The following is a 12,560-nucleotide window of genomic DNA, read 5'->3' on the forward strand; positions in this document are numbered from 1 at the left end:
AAAAGCCTGAAATGTGTTTCAGTGACGTTGAACTGAACCCAAATTTCTGACTGAAGGCTTTAAGATTACAGGATCAACCAGGTGGCCTTTAATTGCTGAGAAGAAATGTTTGGTTCTCTGTGTTCTGGTTCTGTTTGTTCTGCAAAGGAGATATTTAGAAAACCATAGCTCAGTTTTTGTCTTGTTAGTCATCCTGTGTGCAGCAGGGGGCGGTGTTCTCACATTTACATCAGTTTGGCTCATTAAAGACGCATAATAATGTGTAATATTTAGTTTTTATTTTAAGAGTAGAAATTCACTCATTAGTGATGACTCTRCTTTAGTGATATTGGATTTAACAGTGAAATAATCTGCATGAGGAACTAGAAGTTTTTATCAATATTCAAGAATTATTGACTCTAAACAAGCTCCTAAATCTTTGTGAAAAGTTACTTGTAAGTTTGTTGTCTTATTTCAACTGTATTACGATGTTTCCACTAGAAATTAGACCAAAGATACTTTGTACTAGTTGGTGTTTTGCAGTGTGTATCMATCTGTTTTTCCTACAGTTTATTTTCWCTGACTAAAGACTTGGAGAAATAAATCCTCCTGCTTCTGAAGCAGTTTCAGGGTATTTTATGCTGAAACACTGAAACATCAACACCGCCATCTGGACTATAAGGAATTRCAGTTTGCTCTGATTTATTCTCTTCCCTGTTTCATTCTTTGTTCCTTCAGGCAGTAAATAAAGTTTTGTTAACCATATTAAGGTGTTTGCAGAGCTTCTGTCACATGTCGGGTTTTATTAACAGTGAAATGCCAGCAGGGTTTGTAAAACAGTTGAGTTAGTGAGTGTGTGTGAAGTGGAAAAAGTCTTGTGCTTCTGTTTTAAAAGCAGATGTTCTCCTGATTGGAGTTTATGGGAACCTGAAGTGACTGTGATCTTCTCTGAAATGATAAATCAGCAACAATATGGAAAAAGAAGGCAGGCCTTCACCTCCAGCATCATAAGATGAGAATAAATAACAAACTCCATGAGCTACTTCCTGTTCAGGAGGAACTATTAATAGGTTGTCCTTATTTGGTCGTCAGACGCTCCTCTGCCGTCTCACATTCTTGTTCTGCTGCTTTTCTCTGATGGAGTCGGGACTTACTGTTCCTAAACCGTCACTCCTGCACATATAAAGAAACTCTCACACGAAGAGCAAATCAAACTTTGATTTATGATGCAAGCTGTAAAAAAATATGAGAAAAAAGACAGAAAACTTGAATAAACTTATCAAACTGAAACAGATCTGAGTTGTTAAAATGAAAGATCAGATTTTGAATGTTAACGGGGTTAACTGTGATGGATGTAACTTTGTCTTCTGCTCCTTCATTTTCATGTTTATGAATATATTAGCCTTTCAAACTGAAGCTAAATTGATTTTGTATTTTCCACACAAGCGGTTTTTGTCAGCAAATTACAATCCTTCTGTAACAGCMTAATTTAACTAATAAAAACTAGCAAGCTCAAACTAATCAAATCACTAATCAAACTAACTGAATTAAACAAATCAAAAGTCACAACCACATCTGACGGACGGCTCTGTTTGTGTTTCCTTCAGGTGAAGCCAGAATAAAGAAGCCAACTCCAAAGACTCCTCCCAAACAAGGTGAAACACACCAGCTGATAACCAGAACCACATCAAATGTTACCTGCTGGTTTCCTGCTTTATTAATTATTATTTGTGTTTTTGTGCAGCTTTGCCTCCTCAGATCCTGCAGTTCCCAGAAGACATGAAGATCCTGGCAGGAGAAAAGGTGGAGATCCTCTGCAAATACTCCGGCGCTCCACCCATCACCTGCACCTGGCTGAAGTTCAGGAAACCGGTGAGTCTCTCATTCACACACACACTGGTTGTCTGGTTCAGCCTGAAACCTTCTGACTGGGAGTGTTGGCTGTATCTGTGTGGGTCAGATCCAGGAGGGATCCTCGGACGTCTCCATAGAGAGCACAGACAGCAGCAGTAAGCTGACCATCAGCAGCGGGCAGCAGGAGCACTGCGGCTGCTACACCGTGGAGCTGAGGAACAGCTACGGCCTCCGACAGGCCGCACTCAACCTCACCATCGTTGGTACAAAAACCAGCTAATTATAAAAACTATCTACACTCGCTGAACTCCAGCATGTTTGGTCAGCTGGTTTTACTGCAGTATGCRYTGTACAATGGCTGCTGGAAAAGACTAGTGTTTTGTTGTTGACTTAACATGCAGAAACCGCTTGCTGCTTTCTTGTTGGTTGTGCAGGAGGCTCTACTTCTGCATTTCAAAGATGTACGGTTGTACAGTTGCTCATCTGTTTGCAGTTGTTTTCATGTGTGAGTGGAAACATTGAGTTGGAGGCTGTGGCCAAGAGCAGTTTATTTGGATTTAAAGTGATAAGAGGCTCTGAAACAGATAAAAATCTCATTAGCCAAGAATGAGTTTATAGGTTACTTTTAAAACACGCTTCTTGTTTCAAGTGCACTAAAAYATTTCCACTAGAGACTAGACAAAAAAAATTCTTGCTAAGGTTTTGTGTTTTTGCAGTGATAATATTCATAATTATAACTCCTCCTCAGACAAACCCGACCCCCCAGCAAAGGTCCCTGCGACCTCTGACATCCGGCGCTCCAGCCTGACCCTGTCGTGGTACGGGCCGACCTATGATGGCGGCAGCGCCGTGCAGACCTACCACCTGGAGATCTGGGACTCCGTGGACCAGCAGTGGAAGCAGCTGGTGTCCTGCAACAGCACCTCCTACAACATCCAGGTGGGCTCTCCTCTCCTAACCCCACACAGGAGCCGCTCAGGTCAGAGGTTAAGCAGACTGTCTGTGCTTCCAGAACCTTCTTCCAGAACGACAGTACAAGTTTCGAATTCGAGCTCAGAACATTTACGGCATCGGAGAGCCGAGCGCCGAGTCTGAAGCCGTAACAATGGGCCTGGTGGACGACGGTGAGAAACTCAAGCTAAACTTTCTGTAGATGTTCTGACAGAAACACATGGAACAAGGATTCTGATTGATGAAGCTCCAGTTTCTGTTTATCACTGTAAACAATAATGTAAAAGTAACTTTTCAGCAAGATATAGGAGCTAGTAATTCCATAATATTAATGAAAATGTACAAAGTTCACTGGCAGATTATTTCACTTATAACATAGGAAAAATGTCTTGCTATAAGTGAAATAATCTGCTGGTGCTACTAGTACTTTTATTATCAATATTGACAAATTATTGTCCTAAAACAAAATCCTTTATTTTGCTGAAAAGTTACCTTTGAGTTAGTTTTCTCTTATTTCAAGTGAACTAAAACATTTGCACTAGAAAGATTTTGTTTTTGCAGTGTGGCATAATAATGCAAAAACACATTTTTAGAAATTAATACATAAAAAATTTTTCATTAACATATAAAACACTRGAACTGGACGACATTTTAAATATCCAACATAAACAAAACAAAAATTACAAATAAAATGAACTGTTGATTCAAAAAGGAGCTAGTTGAGGCCAGAACACCAGACTGAAGACTTCTGTCATCCAGTTTTTGGTAGAAAGACAGAGAGAAAAGAGAAAAACTATCATTTTAATTTGTTCTGTGATTAATTGATTAATTGATTTACCCAACTCTAATCTGAATCCATCTGCTACTAAACCAGAACCATGTCTGACTAACTGGGCTTTAGTGGGTCAGCTGAATTACGGAGGCTGAACTAAAACGACTAACTGAACTWACCCGGCTGCTGTTTTAATTCCTCTAACAGATAACCAGGATGATGCTGAGGCAGAGGAGGAGGATGAAGGTATGAGCCTCCGTCTGCACATAAACAAACTAACCACAAAGTTTATCAGCCATGAGAACCACAGCAACATGCTTCCTGTTTGTGTTTAGATTTAGAAAAAGAGCCAGAGTACCGAGAYGTGACCATCAAAACCGATGTGAAGGTGAAGGAGTTTTACGACGTGGARGAGCGGCTGGGAACGTAAGGCTCTGCCCACCGTCTCCTAGCAACCACGACTCGGTGGGTGCAGCGTAACGCGTGTCGTTTCTGYCTCAGGGGGAAGTTCGGTCAAGTCTTCAAGCTGATGGAGAAATCCACCAAGAAGGTTTGGGCTGGGAAGTTTATCAAGGCGTATTCRGCCAAAGACAAGGAGAACGTCCGGCAGGAAATCAGCATCATGAACTCCCTGCATCACCCCAAACTGGTCCAGTGTGTCGACGCCTTCGAGGGAAAGTCCGACATCGTCATGGTGCTGGAGATGTAGGTGCTACCTCAGGAGAAGACATTTTTTTTATTTTTAAACCAGGCAAAATTACTCCAGAAAAATTAAAATATCACATCAGAAAATCYTGGCTAAAATGTATTCAGTGTCCAGAACCCAGATCAGCTTTCACAGCAAAAACATAAAATMTTACCAAGTATTTTTGGTCTAGTTTCTCATGTACTTAAAACAAGATTAAATTAACTTAGAGTAACTTTTCTGCAATRTTTTGAAGCTTGTTTTAAGTCAATAATTATATATAGATTTATATATAGATTTAAAAATGACTAGTTAATCCACTAGTGGATTATTTAATTTGTAAAATAACATTCTTCTCATGTCATAAGTGAACAAATCTGCCAGTGGAGAAGAAAATTTTTAATCAAAATAAGGAATTGTTGATTTAAAAAAAAAGCTCCTATATGTTGTTGTAAAGTTACTTGTAAATTAATGTCATTTCAAGTGGATTAGATTAGTTGAAGTAGAAACTAGATAAAATACAAGATTTTGTTTTCGCAGTGTTTTGTATTTACTTGTGATTCACCCACATCTTCTTTTAATTTAGTTTTGTTTTATTTTTTAAATAAAGTTACCTAAATCTTATTTTTATTGCTCAGAACTGACAAAAAGAAACATGCATCATCAAAAATCAGACTACTTTACCTGTTTGATTAAAGTTTTGCAGCTTGTTTATTATTGAGTAGGTGAAAAAAATCACATTTTGTTTTTCGTTTTTATCCTTTATGTCCATGTGCAGCAGCATATCACAGATCAGATCTCAGCTGTTTTTTCTCCAAGTACAAAATGTTTTTTCAGTGAAAAACACTGGAAAACAATTTTCTCCTCAGCTATGAGAGGAATTCAGGAGCAAACATTTCCTGTCTGCTAATTTTAGAGCCRCAGTTCGACCTCATCTCACCCTAAAACGTATCATTTCTTCTTTAGTCAGTCCTGCTGTCCAGCTGAACTTTCTGCTGATTTCCATTCAGAAGAAATTCTCATGTAAAAGAGGAACAAATTAACATGTAGCTTTCAATTTTAACTCTGATAAATAAACATTAGAACGGAAGCAACAAATAAGTGCTGACACGATGAAAACCGGGAATACAAACAGGAAGAGACGTGTTTATAGTCTGATTATCTGACTGCGACATTTCAGTCTGCAGCTTCGCCATGGAAACAGCAGCAGACGTCACAACGAAGAGACAAACAAACATGTTTCACCAGAGAATCAAACTTGGTTTTTTATTTTGAGAAAATTCTCCGTATGTTCATGAAGGTCATTAGTGAAAAAATAATACTGAGAATTTATCAGAACTGATGAAATAATACTAGCAATTAGTGAAATAAGAGGAATAAGATATACTGGCTTAAAATATGGGAAACATCTTGTTAGACTGACAGATTATTTCACTTATAGTTGTGGAGTAACTAAGTGGAATCAGTTTGAGTTGTTGGCGTCTCCTCTGTCTGCAGGATCTCTGGCGGCGAACTCTTTGAGCGGATCATCGATGAGGACTTTGAGCTGACGGAGAGAGAGGTSATTAAATACATGCTGCAGATCATYGACGGCGTCAACTTCATCCACAAACAGGGGATCGTCCACCTYGACCTCAAACCRGAGAACATCATGTGTGTCAACAAAACCGGCAGCAAGATCAAACTCATCGACTTCGGCCTCGCCCGCCGGCTCGGTAACCAGACTCAGATTAATGAAACTAGCTGCGTTTCCATTACAAATGTCACAAAACTTAATTTCAGTTTCTAAAAAGAAACGCAATTAAGACAGATGTAAATAAGTTTGGTTGAGCAATAAGTCATTAAAAAACATCCTGTGCCATCATCCYCCAACTACTTCCTGTTATCATATTCATCTTTTCTGCCTGTAGTAACATCCAGTTATCACATGACTCGTATGTTGTAAAAAAAAGTTGTCATTGCATCTTTGTGCAGAGTACACTAATATTGATACAGCCATAAAACCATCTTATTCTAGCACAAAAACCTTTTATCAAAAAACATGTTTTTGTTGTTTGTTTTTCCAWAATTGGCYAGTTTCCTTTAAACAAATTTATTTTTGCCATTCCAAACGTTTTGTATGTYTCAGACTGCCGAGGAATTGGACTCTTTGAACACAACCAGACTTAAGTTTTATTCATCTATTATATTTTRTTTTTTGTGACACCATTTTATATCATAAATTTGTTCTGGGATTTTTGCTGTACAATATCACAACATAACACTTGACTAGCCAAGTTCAACAGATTCTAGTCTTTTCAAATTAAATTAAAATCAGTGCAAAAACACAGCAATGTAGATGTTTTGTGCTTCTCTGCTGCACAACTACATCTACTTCAAAATAATTTTGTACCTGAATATTTTCTAAAAACTCATCAAATGTTGTGAAAAGTAGCAGAAATATCATCAACCTGCACAAAYTCATTTTTTCCAGCCCAACATGTTCAAAAGAAGCAACAATGYAGTTAGGTGTTTTTGATGCTGTTCTTCCAGTGCTACAGCGCCACCAATTGGCCCGGCRGACCTACTACACCATTTCTTAATTATTTACACAAATATATCACGCTTGTTTCCATGAARACTTGAGAATTGATTTGGAATTGAAAAAAATGACGTGAACATCTTTGATGGAAACAGATGCAGCTGCTAACACGAATTGTTAAAACTAGTTTCTGTCAGTTCTTCTTCCTGTTCCTCCTCCTTCTGCTAAATGTGATGATTTAACTTTTGTTTTGGTCCTCCCACAGCAAACGCTGGAACTCTGAAGGTTTTGTTTGGGACTCCAGAGTTTGTGGCTCCYGAAGTGATAAATTATGAAGCCATCAGTTACCCGACAGACATGTGGAGTATAGGAGTCATCTGTTACATCCTGTGAGGAAACGACACTCTGTTAACTCCGGCTCAGCTAGCTAACCGTTAGCTAAGGTTTTCTTTCCGTTTGTCCTCAGGCTGAGCGGTCTCTCTCCCTTCATGGGCGACAACGACAACGAGACTCTGGCCAATGTTACCTCGGCAACCTGGGACTTTGAGGACGAGGCCTTCGATGAAATCTCTGAAAATGCCAAAGACTTCATCACCAACCTGCTGAAAAAAGACATGAAGTAACCCTGATGTTTCTACAGTGTAAAAGCTAAATATTTGTAATCACTCTGAGTGTTTACAGTGTAGCGTGTGACTCCTCAGGGCTCGGCTGTCCTGCCCTCAGTGTTTTGAACACCCCTGGCTGAAACAGGACACCAACACCATGAAGACCACCAAGCTGTCCAAGGAGAGGATGAAGAAATACATCCTGAGGAGAAAGTGGCAGGTAAACAACAACAACATGAGGATCAGTCATGTTTAASAGCAGGACTGGAAAACTMAGTTTCACTTCGGGCCATTTTCATCAACATCATGAATGTTTTCAAGAGCTGATTGTACCTGAATGTATTGGTAAAACTCACTAGCAAACTGTTAAAATATCAAACGGCTGTAACTGCATTCAATAAACACTAATATTCRACATCTTTTTGCGATCGATCAGTCCCTGCCCTGGATTTAACATTTGTTTTTGTGATTGTTTCAAATCAAAATTACAGTTTTGTTGTGTTTATTTCTTACAATTTTAGCAATATTTGCACTTATGTATGACAATAGGTCTGAGTTTTTGTTACTCGTATCACATCAAGTAAGGCTGAGGCAGCATTGTAGTAAAAATAAGAAATACTGCCACCTGCAGGTGGGAGTTAGCATCACTCTAGCCCAATGTTTTTACCATTTTTGCAGAAAATTGGCAATAGACTCAAAATTATGCGTTACTGCAAAAAAATTACAGGGAGTTGTTGATTTTGTGTGAAGTTCCAGAATTGTAAAATGGCAAAAAAAAAAAAAAAAAAAAAACTGGAGGGACTGATTGGTGTAATTTAAAAGTGTACAGATGAAAACTGATTTGATTTGATTGATAAAATAACATTTGAGTCACAACTGTTATTTTGAAGGTTCTATTTTACGGTCCCACAGCTACGGCGGGCTGGGCTTTAAGTTTAACACATTTTCTACAGAAATCATCATCTTCATGTTTTTTCTTCTCTGACAGAAAACGGGTCATGCTGTTCGAGCGATTGGCAGACTCTCATCCATGGCCATGATGGCTGGAGTTAGTGCCAAGAAAGGCTCGCCCACTGAAGGTACCGAACCCAAATGGGTCGTTTTTCTACATTCAATCCTAATTACCAAACACTAGGACTCATATTCAGCTGACCATCTAATTTCAAATGGTAAAAAGTATTGCTTTTAAGTTAGTTTGGTCTTATTCAAGTGTAATGAGATATTTGCAGTGCAAAATCTGAAGATCAGAAGCTCAAAATGACTGAATGTTGGCAAAATTACAGCAGACAGAAAACAACAAACACTGATATAAAACAAGACAAACCGTCTCTAAGCCACAGAATTKATCTYTTTGTTTTCAGAGGATAATCAGTTCCTGGAGTGTTTGGAGTACGAACAGAAGACTGAAAGTAAACCCACTTTCACCTCAGTCATTAAAGACGTGGAGGTGGTGGAAGGCAGYGCCGCTCGCTTCGACTGCAAGATAGAAGGTACAGCTGATCAATACACACATTGATCAGCTGATGATYATAAACCTGGCTGTGTTTTAGTAAAGTMMTTCAGTTCAGTATTAAATATTCTTAGGTTTCAGTTTCATACTCACTGRTATTTTCTAGATTTATATTCTTCAGGATGATTATTAAAGTRGAAACTGTGAAACATTAAAAAGARATAAGATGCTATTAAAAATTTACAGTAMAGGGAACTTTTTGAAGCATATTGATTGATTTTATACAAATAAAAATGGATTTAAACTCTACAAACGKTCTGCTGYAGGATACCCTGACCCTGAGGTGGTTTGGTACAAAGACGACCAGCCAATCAAAGAGACCCGACATTTCCAGATCGACTACGATGAASAAGGAAACTGCAGTTTGATCATTTCAGAGGTCAGAGTTCAGCTTCTTTTAGGTTGAACGAACTGGAAACTGAAGCTGCTGTGTCAGTCAGAAATCCTGCTTCAACTTTTCTGCAACTTAAACTTTAGTTTTCCTTCCATTCTACAGTTTTGTTGTACTTTGTGTTGCTGCATCACATAAGATCTGCCTAAAATATGATGAATTATGTGGTTGTAACATGACACCGCAGTGTTTATGAACATAATGTTACTATATTTAAATGAATTATATTTACTAACTGCAAAAATACAACATCTCTCCAAGTATTTTTGACCTCGTTTCTAGTGCTAATATCTTAGTTCATTTGAAATAAGATAAAACTAACTTACAACTAATTTTTCTACAAGATATAAGAGCTTGTTTTTAGTAAATGTTTCCTTAATATTGATTTTATAAAGTTCTAGATCCACTGGCAGATTTTTTCACTGTCAAGACATTTTCCCAAGTTATAAGTGGAAATAGAAATGTTTCATCAATATTAAAGAATTATTGACTAAAAATGACCTACAATATCTTGCTGAAAAGTTACTTTTAAGTTGGTTTTGTCTTATTTGAAGTGTATTAATATATTTCCATTAAATATGTGGTATGATTGTATGTTTTTGCAGTGCTTCACTGTTTTCTGGTGTTAACCTGCAGGTTTCAGGTGACGACGATGCCAAGTACATGGTGAAGGCCGTCAACAGTCTGGGCGAGGCGACGTGCACAGCAGATCTGCTGGTGGAGGTGATGGCTGGAGAGGATGAGGAGGAGGAAGAGGAGGAAGAATAACGATTCCTRTTGGATGTTACGGAGGCCTGCTGCTCCTCAGCCCGTCAGAAAATTCACCCACAGTAACAGTTGGGGGTTGGAGGCACGGGTGGGCGGAGTTTCTCATTCCTGAATCTGAGCATGTGCAGAGCTGCAGCCGATTCGCTCTGATTGGTCGGTTGATGTGTGACGATCTTAAAGCACATCTAGCTCCAGGTGATGGTAAGGCCCTGATTACAACAGGAAGTAGAGCGTAAAAAACTGAAACATGCTAACTTTTTTTCCCATATTTAAACCAAAATGTCTTTTTCACAAAACAATCTCCTATATTTTGCTTTAACACTCTGTTTTTTAGGGTGTTTTCACACGATAGGTAGACTCAGTTCAATTTGGAACCAAAATTGCAACATTTGTTTCATTCTCAGGCGGTGCGGATCACTGTGTCAAACAAACTGAAATAATTTAAAAAGCTGTTCCCCTCCTAGCCTGTGGGGGTGCTGCAACAATAACTACTGAAGGGAATGGCACAAAAACCTCTGAAGAAGACGGGAGTGCAACTTCCTTCTTCAGAAAATGTAAACAAATGAAGCAGCATCACATTTTAGCAGTTGTAGGATTTCTCTTCAGTCTTCAACAAAAAAACTACGAGCCATTTCTCCCAGTAGCAGTAAACTCTTGCCCTTGTTTTGGTTGTATTTACCCAGAATTCCCCGCGTCTGCTTCCTGCTTTTTTTAAACTGTCTCCAGTAAGTTTGGCCTTTACATATACATTCAAACCGCACCAGAGTTCACTTCAACCAAACCGAGACCGAGGTTTGTAGACKGACCAGCATTCGCTTTTTAGTTTGATTCACATTCACATCTCCCCAAACGAACCAGACTTTCCAGACAAATGAGCTAGAGTTTGATTGAAGTGGACTAAACAGGGTTGGTGTGAATGCACCAAACGGTTCATCCCTGCAGCTTCCTGTGTTAGACTCCGCCCACCTGATKCCCCATCTCATCTGAGGTCACATGGGTTGAACTGTCTTCCTGTGAACAGCAGCTCCTCCAAAATAACCACACAGACACTTCCTGTCGTTTCACATGAAGATCAACCATAAAAAGTTCCTCATTTTACAAGATTCACATTTTAAAAGCATCAAATATCTTTCTCACATGGACTCTGGAGGTTCCTCCAACAGGCTCCTTCCTGCCTCAGGAGTTTGCTTTCATACGATTGGTCCGTTTATGGAAGATGTGATGTCACTGAACTTTAACCTGTACATGTTTAATTCATAATGCCTCACTTTGTCCCTGTTTGATTTGAAAACAACGTTCCGAAGCATGAGGAAAAGCATGTTTGCCAACACTTTAAGTTTAACCTTTTTGTCTGATCCAAGTGCAGAAGGGGACTGAGTGAAGATGGCCGCCCCGCCGTCTTTCAATTAAACATAATTGGTGWCGAACGTTTAGTATCTTTAAAATGACAGCAGMACAAATGAAGAGCATTTGACACCACTTTTGTTTTATTTGAAGAAGGTGTGGAGGCCATCTTTACTGAGGTCAGGAGAACTTCACCATGTCTGTGCCTTAAAGCTGCGCTGAGCCCAGTCTGAACTCGAGGTTCTGCAGTCATCACATTTGTTCTTTGTCTTCTGCAACTGAGCTGCTCCTGTTGATATCCGACAATCCAGCTTCGCTCTTTATCTTCACTTCGTGTTTCAGCTGCAGGTTTACGAAGCTTCAGTCACGTTTGGCCTCCTGCTGTGAGCCTTAAAGCGTCACCCTGAGTCACACTCAGAGTTTCTCCGTCACGCTGTAGGACGATTTTCTTCCCCTGTGGCCTTAAAAGCTGTTCATGAATCAGGAAAAGTGTCACGTAGGAGCYGATTAAATGTTTTATTGGATTGCTGTGAAGTCTCTGTGTGGCGGCAGAAACTCTGGGTGAAAGTCACATTCCAGCTGTTTGTGTTTGAACCTTTACATGAAATCTGATTCCTCTTAAAAATCAGACACCAAAGATGTTTTTGTTTTTTCTGCTAACTCACAGGCGTGTTTGTGTGCGTGTGTATGCGTGTGTGAGTGTTTCCTCTGCAGTTTTCATCCGGTTTGTGTGTTTGGAGTCTGTTTTTTGTTATTTAATGCACAGATTTTTAATTATATGATAATTCTTCCAGAAGGTGTTGCAGCACTTCATTTCCCTGCCTATTAAAGCAGAGGTGGACTCACTCTTTGTTTTGTTTTTGTATTAGATGTATGTAGATTTAATTACTTTAATTTTTATAAGAAATATACCAGTTTGATGAACTGTATGAGAACACTACGACTGTAGTTACTCACAGAAAAYAAATAAATTTTTATCACTAAACAAATGTAGTCTTTTGTATGTTTCAAAATCAGGTTTATGGAWGACATGTTATGTTTATCATAKAATATTTTTTCTTTAAACGGCCCAAAGAGCCTCTTCTTATGTAATCCATTCATTTATGCAACAAAACAGTTATTTTTAAATCTGTAATTTTACTGTTTGACTCATAATTTGCCCTCGACCGTCTTTAAACTC

At 38.9% G+C, this 12,560-nt stretch overlaps 1 protein-coding gene across 1 annotated transcript in view; it reads left to right on the forward strand.

Annotated features, from left to right (window-relative positions):
- Window positions 1–12,362, forward strand: part of LOC103461832 (myosin light chain kinase, smooth muscle) — a 52,487-nt gene extending 40,125 nt beyond the window's left edge. Inside the window, exons 19-34 of the mRNA XM_017309402.1 lie at window positions 1,587–1,634; window positions 1,724–1,851; window positions 1,940–2,096; window positions 2,582–2,772; window positions 2,846–2,957; window positions 3,764–3,802; window positions 3,892–3,982; window positions 4,058–4,261; window positions 5,739–5,956; window positions 7,028–7,151; window positions 7,229–7,381; window positions 7,464–7,587; window positions 8,356–8,446; window positions 8,729–8,857; window positions 9,144–9,256; window positions 9,905–12,362. Of these exons, the coding sequence (XP_017164891.1) occupies window positions 1,587–1,634; window positions 1,724–1,851; window positions 1,940–2,096; window positions 2,582–2,772; window positions 2,846–2,957; window positions 3,764–3,802; window positions 3,892–3,982; window positions 4,058–4,261; window positions 5,739–5,956; window positions 7,028–7,151; window positions 7,229–7,381; window positions 7,464–7,587; window positions 8,356–8,446; window positions 8,729–8,857; window positions 9,144–9,256; window positions 9,905–10,036 (2,054 nt within the window). The 3' untranslated portion in view covers window positions 10,037–12,362. The remainder of the gene's footprint in view (window positions 1–1,586; window positions 1,635–1,723; window positions 1,852–1,939; window positions 2,097–2,581; window positions 2,773–2,845; window positions 2,958–3,763; window positions 3,803–3,891; window positions 3,983–4,057; window positions 4,262–5,738; window positions 5,957–7,027; window positions 7,152–7,228; window positions 7,382–7,463; window positions 7,588–8,355; window positions 8,447–8,728; window positions 8,858–9,143; window positions 9,257–9,904) is intronic.
- The last annotated feature ends 198 nt before the right edge of the window (window positions 12,363–12,560 follow it).

Source organism: Poecilia reticulata, linkage group LG2 (assembly GCF_000633615.1).
Source record: "Poecilia reticulata strain Guanapo linkage group LG2, Guppy_female_1.0+MT, whole genome shotgun sequence".
Taxonomy (NCBI): domain Eukaryota; kingdom Metazoa; phylum Chordata; class Actinopteri; order Cyprinodontiformes; family Poeciliidae; genus Poecilia; species Poecilia reticulata.